This window comes from Canis lupus, chromosome 8 (genome assembly GCF_048164855.1).
Source record: "Canis lupus baileyi chromosome 8, mCanLup2.hap1, whole genome shotgun sequence".
Classification (NCBI taxonomy): domain Eukaryota; kingdom Metazoa; phylum Chordata; class Mammalia; order Carnivora; family Canidae; genus Canis; species Canis lupus.
Window position 1 is genome coordinate 40,756,478 of NC_132845.1, and position 22,181 is coordinate 40,778,658.

The 22,181-nt window shown below is 51.0% G+C and overlaps 3 protein-coding genes and 1 long non-coding RNA gene across 6 annotated transcripts in view; 2 read left to right on the forward strand and 2 right to left on the reverse strand.

Annotated features, from left to right (window-relative positions):
* Window positions 1-11,732, forward strand: part of DNAJA3 (DnaJ heat shock protein family (Hsp40) member A3) — a 46,283-nt gene extending 34,551 nt beyond the window's left edge. Inside the window, exon 11 of the mRNA XM_072835575.1 lies at window positions 11,216-11,732. Within this exon, the coding sequence (XP_072691676.1) occupies window positions 11,216-11,223 (8 nt within the window). The 3' untranslated portion in view covers window positions 11,224-11,732. The remainder of the gene's footprint in view (window positions 1-11,215) is intronic.
* NMRAL1 (NmrA like redox sensor 1) lies at window positions 5,602-14,943 on the reverse strand. Of its 2 annotated transcripts, none has more exons than XM_072835576.1 (5): window positions 14,634-14,943; window positions 11,540-11,778; window positions 9,189-9,438; window positions 7,864-8,054; window positions 5,602-5,885 (listed from the first exon to the last, which is right to left on the reverse strand). In XM_072835576.1, exons 1-5 carry the CDS (start codon window positions 14,671-14,673, stop codon window positions 5,706-5,708), a joined length of 900 nt encoding a protein of 299 aa, XP_072691677.1. In that variant the 5' UTR covers window positions 14,674-14,943; the 3' UTR covers window positions 5,602-5,705. The 2 variants fall into 2 exon arrangements, with proteins under 2 accessions (XP_072691677.1, XP_072691679.1); XM_072835578.1 differs by having other exon boundaries at window positions 5,766-5,903; window positions 14,634-14,925.
* Window positions 14,944-15,257: 314 nt separating this feature from the next.
* On the reverse strand, window positions 15,258-20,492 carry LOC140638384 (uncharacterized). Its single transcript, XR_012035450.1, has 3 exons — window positions 20,185-20,492; window positions 19,106-19,259; window positions 15,258-16,016 (listed from the first exon to the last, which is right to left on the reverse strand). It is a non-coding gene; the product is annotated as an uncharacterized lncRNA (long non-coding RNA).
* The window catches only part of HMOX2 (heme oxygenase 2), a 32,792-nt gene continuing 30,138 nt past the window's right edge, over window positions 19,528-22,181 (forward strand). Inside the window, exon 1 of one of the 2 annotated variants that reach the window (XM_072835583.1) lies at window positions 19,528-20,236. The gene's annotated coding sequence lies outside the window, so the exon portion shown is untranslated. Of the gene's footprint in view, window positions 20,237-20,458; window positions 20,610-22,181 lie in introns of those variants that run through there. The other variant, XM_072835580.1, reaches the window with a different exon arrangement.

Sequence of the window (22,181 nt, forward strand, 5' to 3'; positions counted from 1 at the left end):
TTTGAAATTTCAGAGTTCAAACCACTTTCTACAGGGGACTTAGCAGTGGAGTTGCTGGTGTTCATCCACAGACAAGGCTGTCCCACATCACTGTTGGCCTTCCTGGGGCTGGCTGGAGACTTGGCTGGCCTTGTCCAGAGTCCTACCAGCCCAGGAGCACGTGCACACGGGTGGCTGGGTGGTGCTCTGACAAGCCCAGATCCTAGAGCAGGGAGTATTTGGGCAGGGGTGAGCATTAACATTTTAGCTCATTGTAGTTTAGTCAGGGCTCCCAGCTGAAGGCTGTCTCACAAAAGCCCCCTTGGCACAGCAGGAGTGGCCCTGAGCACAAAGGTCAGACCCATCCCCAGGCTCTGGGCTGAGCAGTGAGCTGTGGGAGCATTTCCTGGGTTGGGCAAAGAGGTTGGGAAGAGCTGGTGGGCACAGAGAGGCTCCATGGTAACTTTCTACGGGTTTCAGATACTTACTGGTTTACCAGAAGGAGCCGGGCACTGTCCCAGATCCCAGGTACAGCAAGGAGCTGGGAAGTGTCTCATGACAGCTGAAGTTTTCTTCCTGGAGAAGTCAAGTCCTTTTCCTGTTCTGTCTTTTAAAAGCAGAAGTGTAGAGGAAGACCTTGAAAGAGAAATGTGGTTTTCTTGCTAGCGAGACACAGTTACTGGGATACCAGGCGTCCTGCCCTTGGTGGTCTGAAGGTGGCAGTGCAACAACCTAGAAATCAAGTCCCACTCAAGGTTTGGATTTGGCTTCGTGGCTCTGGAGGCATTTGTCACCAGACTTTGCAACCTCTGAGTTGAGGCTGGAGCATGAGGTGAGGCATTCAAAAATATAGAAAAGTAACTCAGCCCCTGAGCCTTGGGGACTGAGGAGTGGAAAGGTAGGTGGGTAGGAAAGGCACAGTCACGTGTGGGTGAGGCTGACCTGGGCAGCAGAGTGTGGCTCCATCCCACTGGCAGGTCTCTGCTCCGGTTTTGTTTCCCACCTGAGCTGTTCTCCTGAGCCCTTTGGGTTTAGATGGACTTGAGTGCTTCCTTCCCCACCCCACCTCAGAGATGACAATCCTTTCCACTCCCCCAAGCTTCTTGGCTACCCAAGTGTCTAGAGATTGCCCTGCCCTCGCTTTGCTTTCTTCCTCACTGGGGCCTGTTGCTGAAATATGTGGACACTCGTAGTAGCTCTTGCACAAGGGCTCCTAGTGTTTTAGCACTAGGAAAGCTGTATTTTGTACCTTTTATTTATTTTTAAAAGATGTTAGGGGTAGCCCCGATAGCTCAGCAGTTTAGCCCCGCCTTCAGCCCAGGGTGTGAACCTGGAGACCCAAGATCCAGTCCCGCGTCGGGTTCCCTGCATGGAGCCTGCTTCTCCCTCTGCCTCTGCCTGTGTCTTTCTCTCTGTGTCTCTCATGAATAAATAAATAAAATCTTAAAAAAAAAAAAAAAAAAAGATTTTAAGTAATCACTACAGCCACGGTGAGGCTTGAACTCAAAACCCTGAGATCAAGAGTTGCACATTCTACCAACTGAGGCAGCCAGGTGCCCTATATCTTTCAGCCAGAAGTTATCCTCGTTAAGGGTCACAGGTGAGCCAGCAGCAACTTTACATAAAGCCAATGGGCCCTGACCTGCTTCCCCAGTGCCCAGGAGACAGTAGGGAGTGGTGGAGGCTGGCTGCCCTATCTGAAAGGGATGATCACTCTTCAGCTCCACCCAAGGGGGCCATGAAAGTATGTAATTTAGTGGATTTTAGTTCAACATTATACATCCATCCCCATAATTTTAGAATATTTTCATCACCCTGAAGAGAAATCACATTCCTTAGCAACCCTTACTCCCCCAGACCCTGGCGGCCACGAATCTGCTTCCTGCCTCTACGATCCACCTATTCATATAAATGGACTCATACAGTATGTGATATCTTCTGGTTCTTCCTGGTTGCACTTAATGTCTCAAGGTTCATCTGCCTTGTAGCATGAATCAGTACTTACTCATTTTTATGGCTGAGTAGATTCCATTCCGTGGATAGACCACCTTTGTTTTTGTCATTCCCTGATAGACATTTGGGTAATTTCGTCTTTGGCTGTTACCAGTAGTGCTATGAAATGAAAGCTGACTCATCTCAAAATGTTGGCAGCTATATAAGGTACTTAGGAGTAGTCAAGCTCCTAGAGACGAAGTAGAATAGTTCGTGCAGGGAGGGTGGGGGAGAGGAAATGGGAAGTTAGTTTCATTGGCAGAGTTGCAGTCTGGGAAGATGAGAAAGTTCTGGAGAAGGATGGTGGTGAGGGCTGTATAACAACATGAACATAATTAATGCCTCTGAACTGTACCCTTAAACATGACTAAAAGGGTAAACTTTATATTTTACCACAGGAAAGTGAGAAATGTTGGCAGCTAACTCATGTCTTTTCAGGCACCAAATTTCACAAAATCAGGCACACGTGGCACCTGCCCAGCTGGGCCACCTCCACCAGCAGGATGTTGTGGTGCTGAACCAGACTCCCCAGCACTCTGTGTGGCGTGACCCACACGTGCTTCCTTCCTGCAGTGATGCACAGGCAAGGTACCTTGACCTGAATGTCCAGGGTGCGGGGAAGACCAGTTTCTGTCCAGCCACATCTGGTTGTTGCCAAGAGACAAGGGAAGAGAGTAGACATGAGACTGTTCTAGGTCAGAGAGTTGAAAATACTAAGATTTTTGGACGCCTGGGTGGCTCAGCGGTTAGCATCTACCTTCGGCTCACAGCGTGATTCCCAGTTCAGGGATCGAGTCCCACATTGGGCTCCCTGTGGGGGAGCCTGCTTCTCCCTCCCTCTGCCTGTGTCTCTGCCTCTGTATCTCTCATGAATAAATAAAATCTTAAAAAAATAAAATAAAATACTAGACTTTTTTAAAAAAAGATTTTATTTATTCATATGAGAGAGAGGCAGAGACACAGGCAGAGACAGAAGCAGGCTCCATGCAGGGAGCCTGACCCAGGACTCGATTCCGGGTCTCCAGGATCAGCCCTGGGCTGAAGGCGGCGCTAAACCGCTGAGCCACCCAGGCTGCCCAAAATACTAGACTTTTTACATTTTTTTTAATACTAGACTTTTAAAAAACATTTTTATTTATTTGAGAGCAGGAGGAGCAGAGGGAGAGGGGAACCAGGCGCCCCACTGAGCAGGAAGCCCTATATGGGGCTCAATCCCAGGAACCTGGGATCATGACCTGAGCTGAAGGCCGACTCTCAACCAACTGAGCCACCCAGGAGCCCCTAAAATACTAGGATTATTTTATTTATTTATTTATTTATTTATTTTTATTTATGATAGTCACACAGGGAGAGAGAGAGAGAGAGAGGCAGAGACATAGGCAGAGGGAGAAGCAGGCTCCACGCAGCGGGAGCCTGATGTGGGATTCGATCCCGGGTCTCCAGGATCGCGCCCTGGGCCAAAGGCAGGCGCCAAACCGCTGCGCCACCCAGGGATCCCCTAGGATTATTTTTTAATAGACTACTTTTTAGAACAGTTTAGGTTCTCAGCAAAATTGAAAGTACAGGGATTTCCCCTATACCTTCTGGCCCCACATGCACAGCCTCCCCTACTAATACACCTCTACGAGAGCAGGACATTTGTTCCATTCAAACCTATAATGATCCATCATCATCATCCAGAGTCCAGTTTACATCAGGGTTTGCTCCTGGTGCTGTACTTTCTGTGGGTTTGGACAGATCTGTCATGACATGGATCCATTATAATATACAGAGTAGTTTTACAGCTGAGGATTTGGTGTTTGTGTGCAGTGTGGATGGTTCATGGCGTAGAGCATCCCGATTGTTGTGCACAGTGCTATCTACTTCATTGGCTTTGGGACATGGGCTGCTCCCACTGAGGTCAGCTGCTTTGGCCACACCTGGGATGAGGTCAGTGGGTGTGACCCTTTATGAGGGACAGGAACGGGCTGAAGGGTACTGGAGGCCAACAGGATTTGACCTTATGTGTCAGGAGGAGGGTGACCCAGAGGTGTCAGATACCACTTTCACAAATGATCTATCTCATGGCACCCTCAGAACAGCCTGGCCAGGTGTAGCACCAGGTGAGCAGACTGGCAAGGCTCAGTGACATGCTCAGGTCCTGTCACTTTTTTTTTTTTTTTTTTTTTTTTTAAGATTTTACTTATTCATGAGAAACAGAGAGGGGGGGGCAGAGACACAGGCAGGGAGCCTGACATGGGACTCGATCCTGGGTCTCCAGGATCACACCCTGGGCTGAAGGCAGCACTAAACTGCTGAGCCACCCAGGCTGCTCAGGTCCTGTCACTTTGGAACTCAATGTGGACTCGCTGGTTTGCTCTGCACCTGGGCACAGGGCCCCCCTCCCAGGCTCTGCTGACCTTGGGCCACTCTCAGATCACACCACAGTGAGTCTCAGCCCCAACAGATGGACTTCCCACCCTGGGGAATGGGGGACTTGGCATCACACGGGGCTGGATATGGATGGCCTGTCATTTTCCTGCTGATGCTGCGGGGCTCGGAAGCCCACACCATCAGCCTTCCTGCTCTGCCTGTAGTGGGGATACTTGCTACCCTCCCTCAAACCTCAGAGGCTATCCCTGGCCCCCTCCTCCCATTCCTATCTATGCCTCCTCGTCTCTGCAGCTCTGTGTCAATCTGTAACTATCCATCCATATTTGTATCTGGTTTTCCCACCAACCCATGCTCAAAGCAAAGAGCATAACCTTTTTGGTTAATGTATTTAGGGCCCAGCACACTGGTAGGTTGTCAAACAAATGCTTTTTCAAGTAATCAATTAATGGAAAAGAAAAAAAAAAAAAGTAATCAATTAATGGATCAAATGAATGTAGTAGGGCTGCTATCTTTCTTCAGGACTGCAGGTACAGAGGCCTGAGGAAGGAGCCATGATAGAAGTTATGCAAATCCGTTAGTGTTTGCAAACAAGCCTGCCAAGGGACCTCCAGCACATGACTGGTGTTCTCTGGGCTCTCTGCTTCCTCTTCTCTAAAGTGAGTGGGAGAAGTCGAACCTGCCCTGCCATCCCAAGCCTGTGTGCATACTACAAGCGAGGCAGCGCTGTCCCTTCCTTGGCTTTGCCTCCCAGCCTTTGCTATAAGCAGCCCATCACCTTTTTTCAGTGGCATGCAATCGTGGCGACCTCTGCTGCAGTCTGTCCCTGCCCTTCAGACGTTCTGTCCAGCCTGTTTTGAAGATCACCCACATCGTAGGGCTGCCGTGGCTGAGGGAAGACCCCACCCCAGAAAGTGGGAAAGAGAAAGGGAGAAGGCGCTTCTGGTCTTGCCGCCTTCAAACTCCAAGGAGCAGCCAGTTGACCTCACCAGCTCTCTGGAGATGAAGGCTGTGTGCACTGGGGTATCATGAGGCATTGCTTGTGGCTGGGGTGCAGAAGGCCCTCTGTGCCCTGGACTCTACACCATCAAATGTGGTAGAAACAGTGCTCAGAGCCGCTTCTTTGGGCCTCAAGCCCCCTGCAGGGGAGGGGCACTGGAACCCTGCCACATGATGCTTCCTATAGGAATTTTCATACCCTAGCAGCTGCCACCCCAACCCCAGTCCCTGAAACAAAGCCCTTTTCTTTTGGAAGCCATCTGTGAGAACAATCGCCTTTACTTGAAAAATAATTTTTTTGTAAAACAAGGGATCACTGTGCTGCACCTCCCCGTCTCCCCAGATGGGGCTGAGAGGTGGCAGGGTCAGAGTCCAGCAAAGTCCCCTTTGTGCTGCTCCAGCCACTGGTCCAGTGTCCTGGCCTTGGGGTTGAGCCTCAGGGTCAGTTCGATGTCACGGTCAGGCTTCAGGGCATAGAAACGGAACATGTTGGCCAGGTCACGGGCACCTGGGAAGCCCTGCTTCTCGTAGTCCTCCGGGGTCGTCTAGAAACAGAGAGGAGTCTGGTGGGTCTGTCAGTATCTCCAGCGCCCCAGCTGGACCCACTGGGAACCCACTCCCAACCCAAGTCCTTTCCAGTAAGTTCATCTGAAAACTCTTCTACTACAAAGATTAAAGCTAAAAAACAAAACAAAAAAAACGTTTTAAGTCAACTGCTGCTCTTTCAAGGGGCACCGAGCTAGTTCAGTCAGAGCGTGTGACCCTCCATGCTGGGGTCATGAGTTCGAGGCCCACGGTGGGTGTACAGATTACTTAAAAAAAAAAAAAAAATCGGGATCCCTGGGTGGCGCAGTGGTTTGGTGCCTGCCTTTGGCCCAGGGTGTGATCCTGGAGACCCAGGATCGAATCCCACATCGGGCTCCCGGTGCATGGAGCCTGCTTCTCCCTCTGCCTGTGTCTCTGCCTCTCTCTCTCTCTCTCTCTGTGACTATCATAAATAAATAAAAATTAAAAAAAAAAAAAATTCAGGGACGCCTGGGTGGCTCAGTGGTTGAGCGCCTGCCTTTGGCTCAGGGTGTGATCCCGGATTTCCAGGTTTGAGTCCCGCATCGGGCTCCCTGCATGGAGCCTGCTTCTCCTTCTGCCTGTGTCTCTGCCTTTCTCTCTGTGTGTCTCAAATGAATAAATAAAATCTTAAAAAAAAAAAATCATCCTTTTTTTTAATAATAAATTTATTTTTTATTGGTGTTCAGTTTGCCAACATACAGAGTAACACCCAGTGCATAAATCTTTCTCTTTCAAGATCATGGGATGGAAACTCTCAGCCCTTTCCAAACCAGAATTCTGCAAACATCACTTTGTTGTTCAAAAACCAAAGCTGTTCCCCTTTGCTGACCAAACTGCATCTAAACTTCTCAGTTTGTCAAAATCTCCACAGCTGCTTCAGACCTTTGTCTAGATGTAACGCATGGCCATTTAGGACATGTTTTCTAGAGCACTTCACTATACTAAGGAAACACATCTATTATTCCATTCCATCCTAACCAGGGAAGGAGATACTAGTCCCATACCCATTTTATAGATAAGGAATCTGAGGCACAGAGGGTCAGGGATTGTGCCCCAAGGTCATACACTGGTGGGTGTTCAGGGCTGGGAGCAGGATCCCAGTTGGGTGGGGGGTCTGACCCACCTGAAACAGGTCTTGCCATGCCCCCCACCCCCATCATTGCTCTGCTTATTTCTAGGAGCTCTAGGGGTGGTTTTTGCCTTTTTTTTTTTTTTTTAAGATTTATTTATTTATTCATGAGAGACACACAGAGAGAGGCACAGACACAGGCAGACAGGCAGAGGGAGAAGCAGGCTCCATGCAGGGAGCCTGACATGGGACTCGATCCCGGGTCTCCAGGATCACGCCCTGGGCTGAAGTCGGCGCTAAACCGCTGAGCTACTCCGGCTGCCCTGGTTTTTGTCTTTTAATGATTTGGGTTTCCCAGACTTCCTTTAGTAAGTCTTACTACCATAATGGGAAGGCCAAATAAACAAGGCACCTGCGGGTCTGAACAGAATGACTTGAGGGTTGGCAGGGACAGAAGTGGACAGAGGGTCTCCCGCCCACCCAGCAAGGCCGAGAGAAGACAGGGTGGGGCCCATGTCTCTGGCCTCATTCCCCTTCCCTCCCTCATGTCACACCCCTAGAGAAGCCCAGGATCCCTGTTGTGTTCACTCCTTGCCTTGGCCCCTAGGGTCCCCTCTTCCCAGAAACCTTCCTCTCCATTTGGTCAACTGCCTAAGCTAGAAATTTCTCTCAGCAGCCACACTTGGCTCCCAAGTACAGCATGACAAATGTTCACAGCGATGAATTCAGATTTACCTTGCCCAGAGTAATGGGGCAGCCCTAGATACTACTTCTCTACTCTACATAAAGCCCCCACTGGGGGTTAGAACGACCAGAATGGGACTGCCAGAGTCCCCAGTGGGAGCTGGGTCCTCACCCATCCCAGGCCCAGGGCAGCAGGAGCCCACCTTGGCATCACACACGGCCTTCCCGGTGTGCTTGGAGAGCAGAGCGGCATACTCTTCTGCTGTGTGCTTGCAGGTACTGAGCCCAATGTTCCGGCCGACATATTCTTCTGGCATCTTCAGCAGGCTGAGCACCACGGGGCCCAGGTCGGTCACAGATATGCCGTCCATGGGCACATCACCCATGGGCAAGCCTGGGGGGGAGGAGGGGTGTGCTGGCACACATCTCAAGGGTTTGAAGCTGGTGTTTGCACCAGCCAATCACCTGGACATGTGCACAGGCCAGCACCTCAGTGTCTGTGGTGAAGAAGCAGCAGTGGTGTTTAGTCAGGACACGGGATGCAACCCGAGCCCTGCCATCTTGGCACCTGTTTACACTCTGCGCCCTGGTTACTCCATTCACAGCGTGGGGAGAACACTGGACCGGCGTACCGTCTCAGGGCAAAGACAGGAACCAAAAGGAACTGAAGGGGCTGCTCTCATGGCACCGGCTGGAAAGCCAACGACACTAGCAGGGAGGTCTGCGTGCCGAGGGCAGGGTCTGGCCCAGAGCAGCACGTGGCAGAGGCTCTGTAAATGTCTTATATCAGTGAGCGACTCAACTGCCAAGGTGGTTTGGTGGACAGAGAGACACGGCGTTATCTAGATGTGGCCCCAGGAGCGCTTCGGTCCTGCCGCACTCCTCACCTGTGAGAAGGTGCCACCGCAGTTGCCCTTTCAGATCACCCAGAGGCCTCGTTGGCTCAGAGCTCAACTAGAGACGGAACACAAGAGGTATCCCTGACCAGCTTTGCAAACTATAACGGGCAATGCTGGTTTGTCAGCACTACGACCGTGCCGCGCTCTCTCCCTGCTGTTCATGCACAGGGTGAGGGGTGGCTGGCTGAGGACTCCAGCCAACCACAGGACACAAGCTGCATAAGGATCCCTGCAGCCCGTTTGCAGACTGAGAAGAAAGTGCTTTCCTACTTTGTGAAACCTACCACTGGACCTGATCTTCCAAATCCTCTCCTTACACCTGAAGGAAAAGTCACAATAAGCACATTCGTCTCTGTAGCAGATGAAGCATTGCAACATTGCATCACTGCATCACTGCATCATTGCCTCCTGGCAGATTTTCTCGTTGCCTCTGGAAAAGTCAGTTACACTCATTTCACAGAGCAAGACGCAGAGGCCCAGCAAGGTTACATGCTCTGTTCAAAGTCACAAGCCTAACATGAAAGAACCAGGGCTGGGACCCAGAACCACCTGAGGACAAGCCACTTTTCTGCAGCACCCACAGCTCCCCTTAGTGAGCCGACGCTCAAGGAAGGAGGAAGGGCACTCACTCAGCAAGTAGCTCTTTCCATCGGGGGCTTTCTTGGGCAAGAAGTAGGAGAGGAGGTTCTCAAAATAGCAGGACAGCCGCACGCTGGTCATGGGAACTCCAATGTCCCGGAAATACTGCTCCACCTCCCCTTTGCCATCAAAGTGGCCTGCTGCCAGTCTCCCGGCCGTCAGCTTCTTGATGTTCTCCAGGCCACTGTAGACCACATAGTGAAGGCCCAGGCGCTTGGCCACGTTGGCCAGCAGCTTTCCCTGGTGAGCAGGAAAGGAGAAACCACAAAGCTAAGAGGGAGGATATGCGTCCGCCGCCACAGCCCTGGCTTGCCTACCCCTGCTGCCACCGTACCTGATGCTAAGAGGCCCACACCACTTCACCCTGATAAGGCTCCCTCTCCTGGAACGATGCTCACAGGTGGTGCCACGCCCTCTCACGTACCACTGTAAGCCTTCTACCTAAGCATCACCTCTCTAGATCCTCTGGGTTGCTGTACTTCCTGTTATGACCAACTCTGGCCCACCCCGTGCACTGTGCGGGTGGGGGAGGGCAGGTCTGCTGCTTGGGAGAGGGCCACACCAAGTCCACCAGGGAGCAGGTGCAGCTCAGGGGTAAAGCACGCGCACTGCTCGGGCGCCACACCGGCTCTGCAATGCACTAGCCACATGACCATGAACTGGGCCCTCAATCTGACAAGGGTCCCTATGAGAGACTCAAGAAAAGATAAGGAGAGAAAGCCACACGAAGGCCAAGACAGAGACTCGGTGACATGGCCACGAGGAGAGCCAGCCGCTGCCAGAAGTTGGAAGAGGCAAGGAGTGGAATCACCCTCAGAATGTCCTTCTGAAAGCGCCCCGATTCTGGACTTTGGGCCCCCAGACCGGAGAGAGTCAATTCCTGTGATTTGAAGCCAAGCGGCTTGTACTGGCAGCCACAGGATGAGAACACAGGCTCTTGGGATAATGAGCCAAGACCACGATCCACCAGAAAAACTGTCATCCTCCACTCTGTGGGATGGGCTTCCATGGAAGACCTATTCAAAGAAAATGTCAAGGGCAGCCCCCGTGGCGCAGCGGTCTAGCGCCGCCTGCAGCCTGGGGTGTGATCCTGGAGACCCGGGATCGAGTCCCATGTCAGGCTCCCTGCATGGAGCCTGCTTCTCCCTCTGCCTGTGTCTCTGCCTCTCTCTCTCTCTCTCTCTCTCTCTCTGTCTCTATGAATAAATAAATAAAATCTTAAAAAAAAAAAAAAACAAAGAAAGTGTCAAGGCTAAAAAGTTTGGAGGGACGCCTAGATGGCTCAGTGGCTGAGCATCTGCCTTTGGCTCGGCATGATCTCAAGGTCCCAGGATGGAATCCCGCATCGGGCTCCCTGCAGAAGGGACCTGCTTCTCCCTCTGCCTACATCTCTGCCTCTCTCTCTGTCTCTCATGAATAAACAAAATCTTAAAAAAAAAAAAAAAAAAAGTTTGGAGACCAGGGAGCCGATCACGCCTCCCTTTCTTTAACCAGCCCAGGACAGAGCCGTGGCTGGTTGTGGACAATGCAGGGCTGAGTGCTGACAGTCAGCCGGGACCCCTCCTCTGCCACCAACAGTACATCCCACAGACCCGAGTGCCCCGTACCAGTGTCCCCATTGTCAGTGAGACAGAACGAGGGCCATGTCTCATGTTCTCTTATCTCCTGTCCACCCCTGCCAGCGGGGCTCAATAACCCAACTAACTGGAATGTGGGTGGAAAACAGGATAAACAGAACCACACCACATATGACAGGGACACAGGGACTTTCTGGGGTGACGGGAATGTATTCTGATGAGATTGGGTATATTTACCGATCTGGGTGTATTGATTTTCAAGCTTCCTCCAACAATACAATTAAAACGTATGCATCTTATCAGAAAATGATGGGTCAACAGAGATGGTTTGTTACAAAGTGTAAGAAGTCACTGGATGACAAAGTAGATTCTCAGTTGCCTGAGGCTGGGGGCAGGTGGTAACTGGGAGTGACTGCTAATAGGTATGAATTTCTTTTCAGGGTGGTAAAATGTTCCGGAATTAGGTGGTGGTGTGGTGGCACAACCTGGAGAATATACACTGAATTATACACTTCCAAAGGGCAAGCAATGGTGCTTGAATGACATCTAAACAAAAGTCACTGGAAGAGAAAGCAGCTGCCTCCTTCACTCATTAAAGTCCAAGAGGACTGTGCAAAAGAGGAGGGAAAAGGCCTGCAGTGGACATCGGTCATAGGCAGGGTCAGCCCCTCTCCAGCAAGTTGGAGCTGCCTCCAGGGAGCTCCTTCTAAGATGTCCTGCTCGTAGGCCGCCCTGCCCACGCCCTCCCTCCGACCTGCCCTCACCTGCTTGACCTCCTGCTCCTGGCTGCAGTTCTCCCAGTAGTTGGTCACAATGAAGGCGGCATGCGCCCCAGTCAGGGCCAGCTCCATGCTGGCCTCATCATCCTGGTCTCCCTGTACCACTTCTGCACCCTGCAGCCTCAGCTCCTTTGCTGCCTTCTGTCCAGGGTTCCGCGTCACCACTCGAACTCTAAACGTCCCATCTTCCAGGAGCGTCCGGGCCACGGAGCCTCCCTGAGCACCTGTGAAGAGTCAGAAACACCTGCAGGGTTGGACCTGCCAGTGGGTCCTGCTAGGGGGAAGCCCCAAAGGGAACGCTCCACCACACCCAAACACCCAGACACTTTTCACCTGTGATCTTCATTAAACACTTTATATCATTGTAAAAATGAAAGCTTTACTGAGATAAAATTCACTCACCTTTAAAAGAGTACCTAATTTACATTTACTTAAGTATTTTGGGGGATGCCTGAGTGGCTTTAGCAGTTGAGCGTCTGTCATTGGCCTCAGGGCAAGATACTGGTCCTGGGCAGCCCCCCTACCTTTTTAAGACTGAGGGGTGCCAGGGTGGCTCAGTCAAATGAGCATGCAACAACTCTTGATCTCAGGGTCATGAGTTTCAGCCCCACTCTGGGTGTCGAGATTACTTAAAAAAAAAACAAAAAACACCTTTAAAAAATATTTTTAAATAGGGCAGCCCGGGTGGCTCAGTGGTTTAGCGCCGCCTTCAGCCCAGGGCCTGATACTGGAGACCCAGGAACGACTCCCACGTCGGGCTCCCTGCATGGAGCCAGCTTCTCCCTCTGCCTTTCTCTCTCTGTGTCTCTCATGAATAAATAAATAAAATCTTTCAAAAAAAATGACTGAGAAAATGAGAAAAAGGGATCCCTGGGTGGCGCAGCGGTTTAGCGCCTGCCTTTGGCCGGGGGCACAATCCTGGAGACCCGGGATCAAATCCCACGTCGGGCTCCCGGTGCATGGAGCGTGCTTCTCCCTCTCCCTGTGTCTCTGCCTCTCTCTCTCTCTCTCTGTGACTATCATAAATTAATAAAAATTTTTAAAAAATGAGAAAAAGTAAAATCATCAAAAGAAGAAAATAAAAATCATCCATGGGGCAGCCCCGGTGGTGCAGCGGTTTAGTGCCGCCTGCAGCCCAGGGCGTGATCCTGGAGACCCTGGATCGAGTCCCACGTCGGGCTCTCTGCATGGAGCCTGCTTCTACCTCTGCCTGTGTCTCTGCCTCTCATTCTCTCTCTGTGTCTTTATGAATAAATAAATTTTAAAAAATCTTAAAAAAAAAATCATCCATGAATATACATATAAGAAAATTGGCTGCAGCACTATTTGCAACAGTGGAAATTTGTAGACCAACGACTTGTCTTTTGGTAAGAATCTGGTTGAATATGTGATCAATCCATGCAAAAGCGATTAAAAAGAATGTGGCAGATCTGTGTGTGTGCCTTGAACAGGTGCATGCAAGCTCTACTGGAGTGAAAAGGCAAGTTGCAAAGGCAACCACCCTCACACAGTACCGGTGGGAATGTAAAATGGCATAGTCGCTTTGAAAAACAGTCTGGTGGGTTCACAAAGTGCTAAACACAAGAGTTACGAGATGATCCAGCAATTCCATTCTAAGCATATACACCCCAAATTCAAAATATGTCTACACAGGGGATCCCTGGGTGGCTCAGCGGTTTAGCGCCTGCCTTTGGCCCGGGGTGTGATCCTGGAGTCCCGGGATGGAGTCCCGGGATTGAGTCTCACGTCGGGCTCCTGTCGTGGAGCCTGCTTCTCCCTCCTCCTGTGTCTCTGCCTCTCTCTCTCTCTCTCTCTCTCTATGTCTATCATAAATAAATAAATAAATCTTTAAAAAAATGATTTAAAGAAATATGTCTACACAAAAACTCGTACATGAATATTCACAGCAGTATTATTCACAATAGCCAAAAAGTAGAAACAAATCAAATGTCCATCAACAGATGAGTGGATAAACACAACACGGTCCACCCATAAAATGGAATATTATTCAGCTATGAAAAGGAATGAAGTACTGATACATGCTACGAAGAGGGTGGTGCCTGGGTGGCTTGGTGCATTAAGTGTCCAACTCTTGATTTCAGCTCAGGTAATGATCTCAGGGTTGCACTGGGCATGGAGCCTGCTTAAAATTCTCTCTCAGGGGTGTTTAGGCGGCTCAGTAGGAGTTAAGCATCTGCCTTCAGCTCAGGTCATCTAGCCCAAAAATCTTAAAAAAAAAAAAAAAAAAAAATCACTAAGACTCTCTGCTCCTCCTCTTCCCACAAAACCCAAAAAATAAAAAACCCTCCAAAGGTTACAAAAGGTAACCTCAAAAACATGATGCCAAGTTAAAGCGGCCAGACACAAAAGGCCACAACCTGTATGACTTCATTTATACAAAACGTCCAGAATGGGCACACCTACAGACAGAAAGTAGACTGGTGTCTGCCAGGGGCTGGGGAAAGTTAGGAGAAACGCTAGTGGGTATGAGGTTTCCTTTGGGAGCGGTGAAATGTTCTAAGGCAGACTGTGGTGATGGCCACAGAGCTCTGTGAATAGACGAGAAATCAGCAAACTGCATACTTTAAACGGGTGAGTTATATGGTATATGCGTTATATCTTAACCTGTTCTAGGTTTTTAAATATATATATATATATGAAAAGAAAGAAGAAAAGAAAAAAAAGAAAAGAAAAGAAAAAGAAAAAAAAAACAAGATGGGGACAAAATAGGACACTGGGCCATTCAAGAAAATAATGATCATCTTTGTGTATCTCTGGCAGGATTCTCTAGAAACTTGATGACCGTGATGGATGGGGTCGCCCAGCCGGAGGTGGGAGGGAAGATGCAGTTTGTACCGTGTGCAAGTGCCACTTATTCGAAGAAGCTAAAGCAATTAATTTCTTTTAAGGATTTTAAAGATGTTCGACCGCTGAGCCACCCAGGTGCCCCCCCCCCGTAAGGCGAATGTGACCCCGAGTCCTACCCCCGGGTCAGGGGTCCGAGACGCAAGGCCCTCCATCCAACTCCATCCCGGGGACGCCCCCCAGGCCCTGCGGGGCCGGGGTCGCGCTCGCTCACCTGTGGCCCCGAACACCACCACCAGCTTCTCGTCTGCCATGCGAGCCGCCGCGGGAACTGCGGCCCCAGAGGCCCGGGAGGCGGGGGGGGCCGCGCGGGGTCGGCGATGGGGACAGGGGTCCCTCCCGGGACCACCTCGAGGGCCCGACGGGCGGGCGGCCGGGAGAAGTCGGGGCCCACGACTACCCCCTGCTAGCGCTCGGCACCCCGACCCCGGCCCGGCCCCCACCTCCCGCCGCAGCCCGGGTGGGAGACGCTGGAGGGGAGAACCGAGCACCCCGCCCCCCGCCCGCCTCCTGGGACCTTGCAGCCGAGTCCACCGCCGGAGGGGGGGTCGTGTGGAACCTGCGAGAAGGCCGCCCCCCAACCCCCGCAGCTCTCGCCCCATCCTGGCAAAGCCACCTGTTCCGGGCCGCCCTGTGCGAAGGGAGCCCAGGCCGCGCTGCTTCGGGACTCCCCCTGTCGGGGCCCTGACTCGGCGCGGGGCCGAACCTCCACCCCCCTCGGCGGACGCAGATGGTTCGTCCCGGCGCGCGCGGGCTCCGGAGTGCGACTGCGCAGCGCGGCCTGGGCTCGCGGGAACCCCGAGTGCACGTGCGGAGCCGCTTGGCGGGAGGCCTGCGGAAGAAAAAAAAAAAAAAAACAACAGAAACAGAAACAAAAAACACCCCACAGTCTACCACGCATGAACATCTGAACTTGCAGACATGGGGTGTCACCTGAAGATAATTAAATCCCTATGTGGGACTCTCAAACCCCCAGGCTCTGAGTTCTTGCAAGCCTGAGTCACATTTGAGGTTGCTACTAGATGCAGATTTATCTTAACAGGAAAAGTGAGATTTCTTTGTGTTCAACTAGAACTCAAAAATGGCCCTGTAGCTCCTTTCTGAAAACTTAACTACTGGGTAAGAACGTTGTTTTTTTGTTTTTGTTTTTGTTTTCCTTTCACTCATTCATTGCAAACTGTGTATTGACCCATCCAGGAATGTCAGCTTTCCTAACAGCAGGCACATCTCGGTATTCACTGCTGAATTTCCAGCACTTAGCAGAGCACGTGGCAAGTAGGCGCTCAATAAATATTTGCTGATTGATCAGTTGTCTAAACATCTAGACACTGGAGTTCTGGGGAAACCCAACTGACACTGGTGCTGTTTTTCTGAATCTGGTGGTGGAGATAACTCACAGGGTCATGTGTATTTTATGTATGTAAAAGACTGGTCTTGGGACGCCTGGGTGGCTCAGTGGTTGGGCTTCTGCCTTTGGCTCAGGGCATGATCCTGGAATCCGGGATTGAGTTCTGCATCACTGGGCTCTCTGCATGGAGCCTGCTTCTCCTTTCTCTCCTTCTTTCTGTATGTCTCTCATGAATGAATGAATAAAATCCTAAAAAAAAAAAAAAAAAAAAAGACTGGTCTTTATTATGAAATGCATGTATTTATTTATTTAATATTTTATTCATCCATTCATGAGAGACACAGAGAGAGAGAGAGGCAGAGACACAGGCAGAGGGAGAAGCAGGCCCCATGCAGGGATCCCAATGTGGGACTCCATCAGGATCCTGGGTCTCCAGGATCACTCCCCAGGCCGAAGGCGGCGCCAAACTGCTTTGCCACCCAGGCTGCCCGCATGTATTTATTTTAATACACATTAAGTGTACTCGTGTTTATATTTATAAAATATTTATAAAAATGTAATATATATTTTATATAAATATTAAATATTTATATAAATTTCATCTACATGTTTATCTTGAATAAATCTCTTGCAGTGTCCTCTGCATTCTGTTATGTTATGCTGTATACAGAGACTGTAAAGTTTGCCTGGATTGGGCTCACCACCTTAGATAACCATCAAGGCTAATTCCTATTCATTCCTTAAGACCACATAACTGGGGCACCTGGGTGGCTCAGTGGTTGATTGTTGGTCTTTGGCTCAGGTCATGATCCCAGATTCTTGGGATCGAGTTGCACATCAGGCTCCTCACAGGGAACCTGCTTCTCCCTCTGCCTGTGTCTTTGCTTCTTTGTGTCTCTCATGAATAAATAAATAAAATCTTTTTTTTTAACATTTTTATTTATTTATGATAGTCACAGAGAGAGAGAGAGGCAGAGACATAGGCAGAGGGAGAAGCAGGCTCCATGCACCAAGAGCCCGACGTGGGATTTGATCCCGGGTCTCCAGGATCGCGCCCTAGGCCAAAGGCAGGCGCCAAACCGCTGCACCACCCAGGGATCCCAGATCTTAAAACATATAGCCATCACTGTGGAGGTCGAGAAAATTAAGGCCATTCCACCTTAATCAGCGTTAGCACAAGTAACAGCCATCCCAGGCGCCTGTGAATAAGAGCTAAAATTTACCTTGCTTCATTTAGGGGAGGGGAGGGGAAACAGCTTACAGCTTAACGCCCTAGAAAACCCCATATTAGAATGAGAACAGAGCTTAATGCCCTTGAAAGCCCCATATCAGAATGTAAACAGAACTTGAGAAATTCCTCCACCCCTTCTGGAGGTCCCCTAGACCAGCCCATAAAACTAAGCTGGAACCCACCTCAAGGTCCAAGACCCTGCTCTGCCACGTCAGGTAAACTTGGGCCCAAGCTCGAGCTTGTAAATAAACCCTCGTGTGTTTGCATCGGTGTTGGCTCCTTGGTGGTTTCTCGGATAGTAATCTTGGGCACAACAATCACCTCCTCTAGGAATCCCTCCCTGACCTCTAAGCTAGGCTAACTACTCCTATTCTACTCCCATCTCTACCCTACTGGTAAAATTGTCTTTTTTTTTTTTTTTTTTACTGGTAAAATTGTCTACCATAGTAGAAGGGCTTCCTGAGAGCTGGCCTATGTCATGTTTGTCTCTGTCTCTTCCTTCTGGCACCATATCCATCACTAGCTAGGAACTCAATAAATACCTACTAGATGGACCCCAAGTGCATATTACTGTGATAAAAGATGAGGTTTTTCTTCAGTTACATAAGGATAAAGCACAAAACCCAATATTCCAACGTCTCCACTTTAAGGAAATAAACAAGAAGGCGTGTAGCAGGACGAGCTGCAGAATTCGGAAGGCCTGGTGCAAACTGAAAATGCAGGGCTCCTTGTTAAAAAATTGTCAAGAATTTCAAGAAAATAACAACAGAGCATTAAACAAGTGGGAGGCCTTCTCAGAGTGGGACCCTGTGCAGTTACTGGGATTACAAGCCTAAGGAGGCAGCTCTGGTGCCCAGGTTTTTTTTTTGTTTGTTTGTTTATTTATGATAGGCACACAGTGAGAGAGAGAGAGGCAGAGACATAGGCCGAGGGAGAAGCAGGCTCCATGCACCAGGAGCCCGACGTGGGATTCGATCCCGGGTCTCCAGGATCGCGCCCTGGGCCAAAGGCAGGCGCCAAACCGCTGCGCCACCCAGGGATCCCTAGTGCCCAGGTTTAATTGAAGAGCATCTCAGGGCCATAAGGGAACCCAACCGCCTTTTGGCCTTGCTGAACCAACTGCTTGGAAATCAGTGCAGGCAACGAGTAGCAGAAAATGGCATCTCTGCCTGTGGGCTTCTGGTCAAGGGTGCTAATGCCAGGGGGTCTGTCTGGAAGTGGGTCAGCATTATTGACAGCCTGGGCAAAGATCATGTCTGTTGAAGCCCTACCTAGCCCAAAATCCTAGCCCCCTGAGGCCTAAGGAGAAAGATTTGGCTACTCACTACTATGCTCAGCTGTGACTCTGCACTTCCTGCAGGACTTTGTAGCTGACAAAGACTTCCTGCAAAGCTCTTGCCAGTTAACCCAGCTGGGTGACATGTGCTAATAATGATAACAGGGGAAACCCTTCTCTGAGCTCCTCCAGCGTGTCATGCAGAAGCTAAGACCTACATGATCTCATTTATTCAAAGTAATCTCTAAGCCCAACATGGGGCTCAAACTCAGGAAATGAAGCCAGGCACCCTCCACATTATCTCATTTGAAACCTCAAAGCAACCCCCTCATCAATCAGCGCCACTGGGTTTATTCAATTTTATGTGTATGTATTTGGGAGCAGGGGCAGTATGGTGTGTACTTCCAATAATTACTTTTTAAAGATCCATTCTTTTTAAAATTTGGTTTGGGGGCATCTGGGTGGCTCAGCGGTTGAGAGTCTTTCTTTGGCTCAGGTCTGGATACCAGGGTCGTGGGATCGAGTCCCGCATCAGGCTCCCCAGAAGGAGCTTGCTTCTCCCTCTGCCTATGTCTCTGCCTCTCTGTCTCTCATGAATAAATAAATTAAATCTTTAAAAATAAATAAAATTTGGTTTTGGTAACCAAGTCATGCCTAATGCATTTATGCATCTAAAAAAAATTTAATTGGTACAGATAAAGCACAAGTGACCCCCGACCTCCCTTTGACATTCTAGTGTATAAACCTTCCTGACATTGGATGCCTTTAGATACCTAAATATAAATGTGTGGAAAGAACATTTTGTAGTTCAAAAAAAATAAAAGGGGACACCTGGGTGGCTCAGCAGTTGAGCATCTGCCTTTGGCTCTGGACGTGTTCCCGGAGTCCCGGGATTGAGTCCCACATCCGGCTTCCTGCATGGAGCCTGCTTCTGCCTCTGCCTGTGTCTCTGCCTCTCTCTCCGTCTCTCATGAATAAATGAAGTCTTTAAAAAAAGAAAAGAGATCATATTGAATATATTTCCCCAAATTTTTATCCTAAAAAATCTGTAGACATACGGAAAAGTTGAAAGAACTATATCAGGAACACCTACACATACACTTACCACCTAGCTTCTCCAATTCTTAACATTTTGCTTTATTTATCAGACATTTATTATCCATCAACTATCTTATCTCTTGATATGTTTCAAGTAAATTACAGACCGCCCTGCCCCTCACCCTGAAACACTTCACATACACATTAGAATTCAATTTTTTTTTAAAGATTTTATTTACTCAGAGTGAGTATTTATTCACTCAGAGTGAGAGAGAGAGAGAGTGCACATGAGCAGGGGCAGAGGGAGAGGGAGAAGCAAACTCCCCCCTGAGCAGGGAGCCCAATGTGGGGCTCCATTCCAGGACTCTGGGATCATGACCTGGGCCGAAGGCAGACGCTGAACTGACTGAGCCATCCAGGCACCCCTAGAGTTCAATATTTTTTAAGTCAAACTTACACACTGTCAAATGTATTTTTGCATTTTTCCAACATCCTGCTTTCTACATCCTACATCCTATCCTTCTGCTTAATAACATCCTCCCTAAGCTCATGTCTGCCCTTCCTTTTTTTAACGCAGGCACAACCCCGTTGCAGAGAGGTACCCCCATCAACGCCCACACCATATCCCCCTTTAATGGACGTTTAGGTGGTTTCAAGATGTTCACGCAGATGACGCGCGCATCCCCTCCCGTGTTGCCAACGACCTTCCTCGCTCTTGCCTCTTGGGGTTCTTGCACGCATCGCTCTCCGAGAGCTACCGAGGAAGGACATTGTTTGAACAAAGAGATAGGCCCCTTCTAAATTCGAACAGATCTCGCTAACGTGTCCCCAGGTCTCCGGGAAATCCCAGGAACAGCGCACATTCCGCACACCTTTGTCAGCACGGGACAGTACCGGTCATTCGCTCTGCAGCCCGCCGGACGGGTAAGGAAGGGACAGGCAGGCAAGGCGGCTGGAACCGAGAGGGCAGGTGCAGCCTGCACAGGCGGGGACACGGGGCGCGGAGAGCGCGGAGCCCGGAGGCGCCCTCATTAACACTCTCTCTCATTAGCGCGCGGGCTCGGGGGCACCCCGACTCCCCTAGCCACCCCGCGACCCCGCGACCCCGCGACCCCGCGGGAGACACGGCGGGGCCGCCGCAGGGGCGTGTCCTTCCACAGGACCCGCCCCCTCTGCGTGCGCACGTCGGGCCGCCCTCGCGCCGCCCGCAGGGCTGCGGCGGCCGCGGCGCTTCGCTGAGTCGCTGACGGACGCGCGGACGCGGTGACTGACGGCCGGCCGAGCGGACCCGAGGCCGGTGAGTGGTCTGCGCCCTCCCAGGCGCTCCTCCGGGCTCCGCGGCGCGTCCGGACGGCCCGGAGCTGAGCCGGGCGGGCGGCGGCGGGACGCTGCGACCCGGGCGCCGGCCTGAGGGAGAGCCGGCGGGCCGGGACGGGGGGCGGCCGGAAACGGGATGAGCGGGGAGGGCGCCGCGCTGAGACTCCCTGCTCGCTCCCGGCCGCCGGGGCGGGCGGGTGAGGCCCGAGCGGCCCGTCCGCCTTGGGCTCCGTTGGGCCCGGCCCCTCGCGGCGTCACGAGTGCGCTGGGCTGGGTGACCCCGGGGGCGTCGCGTGCCGACTCGGCGTGCCCGGCGGGGGCTGCGGCCTCCGACCCCCGCGAGGACCCCGGCCTGTCCCGGGCGCCCGGTGGTCCGAGCCCCGCGTGGTGGCGGCTGCGGGCTCCGCGCTTCCTCCTGACTCACCTCAGTAGGAAGGGCGTTTTGAGTCACTGTGGTGACTTCATGAGTGACCCGCCGCCGCCGGGAAGGAGGGACGGACGGTTGGTCCGGGCGGGGACTTCACCAGTCACTTCGTCTGCCCGCTGCCGTAGGTGTATTAATTGCCAGGGGTTGCCAGGACCGCCTTGTACAAGGCCTGCCTGTGTCGTGCTGTGAAGTGGATCCTGGCAGTTCGTGTTCATGGCCTTGAGCCCGACGAGACGGTGTGGGATTGGGAAAACAAACACAACAAACACACACCGTGTAGCGCTCTGCAGTTCGCTGCCAGCCCCCGCCAGAACCCGGCGGGGCTCAGTGTGTCTGCCTTCAGCTCCGGGCGTGACCCGGGGTCTCGGGATCTAGTCCCACGTCAGGCTCCCTGCATGGAGCCTGCTTGTGTGTCTGCTTGTGTCTCTGCCTCTCTCTCTCTCTCTCTCTCTGTGTCTCTCATGCATAAATAAATAAAATCTTTTTTAAAAAAATGGAATTAATGATGAGGCTTGGGTGAAATGACTTCACCTGCATCCCACAACTGGGAAGAGGCCACAGATGGTCTTTTTTTTTTTTTAAGATTTTATTTATTTATTCATGAGAGACACAGAGAAAGAGAGAGAGAGAGGCAGAGACACAGGGAGAGGGAAAAGCAGGCCCCACGCAGGGAGTCCGATGTGGGACTCGATCCCAGGACTCCAGGATCACGCCCTCGGCCAAAGGCAGGTGCCAGACTGCTGAGCCACCCAGGGATCCCCAAGGCCACAGATGGCCTTGATCCTGGTCATCCGCCTGCAGATCTGTGATCTTTCCCAAACAATGTCGTAGAGATTGGAAATGGATTATGTCCTTTAAACTCTCTTCCCTGGGATCCCTACTCTAGAAATGACAATACCAAACGTGAAAATGAGTTACAGAAAGTATTCATTGCCTTTAGGTTACCCCTTATCGAGTGTTGAAATGCAAAATTGGACAGCTGGGGCCTTTGAGCTACCTTGATTTTTTTGTTTGTTTGTTTCCTTTTAATTTGTTTCTAAGATTTTATTAATTTATTCATTCATGGGAGACAGAGAGAGAGAGGTAGAGACACTGGCAGAGGGAGAAGCAGACACCCTGCAGGGA

Coding starts and splice junctions, on each gene's coding strand:
- NMRAL1 (XM_072835576.1), bottom strand. CDS start 14,673: ATGGCAGACGAGAAGCTGGTGGTGGTGTTCGGGGCCACAG. Junction 9,439..11,539: donor AGGAGCAGGAGGTCAAGCAG/GTGAGGGCAGGT, acceptor CCTGCTCACCAG/GGAAAGCTGCTGGCCAACGT. Junction 5,886..7,863: donor AGGCCGTGTGTGATGCCAAG/GTGGGCTCCTGC, acceptor CTCTGTTTCTAG/ACGACCCCGGAGGACTACGA.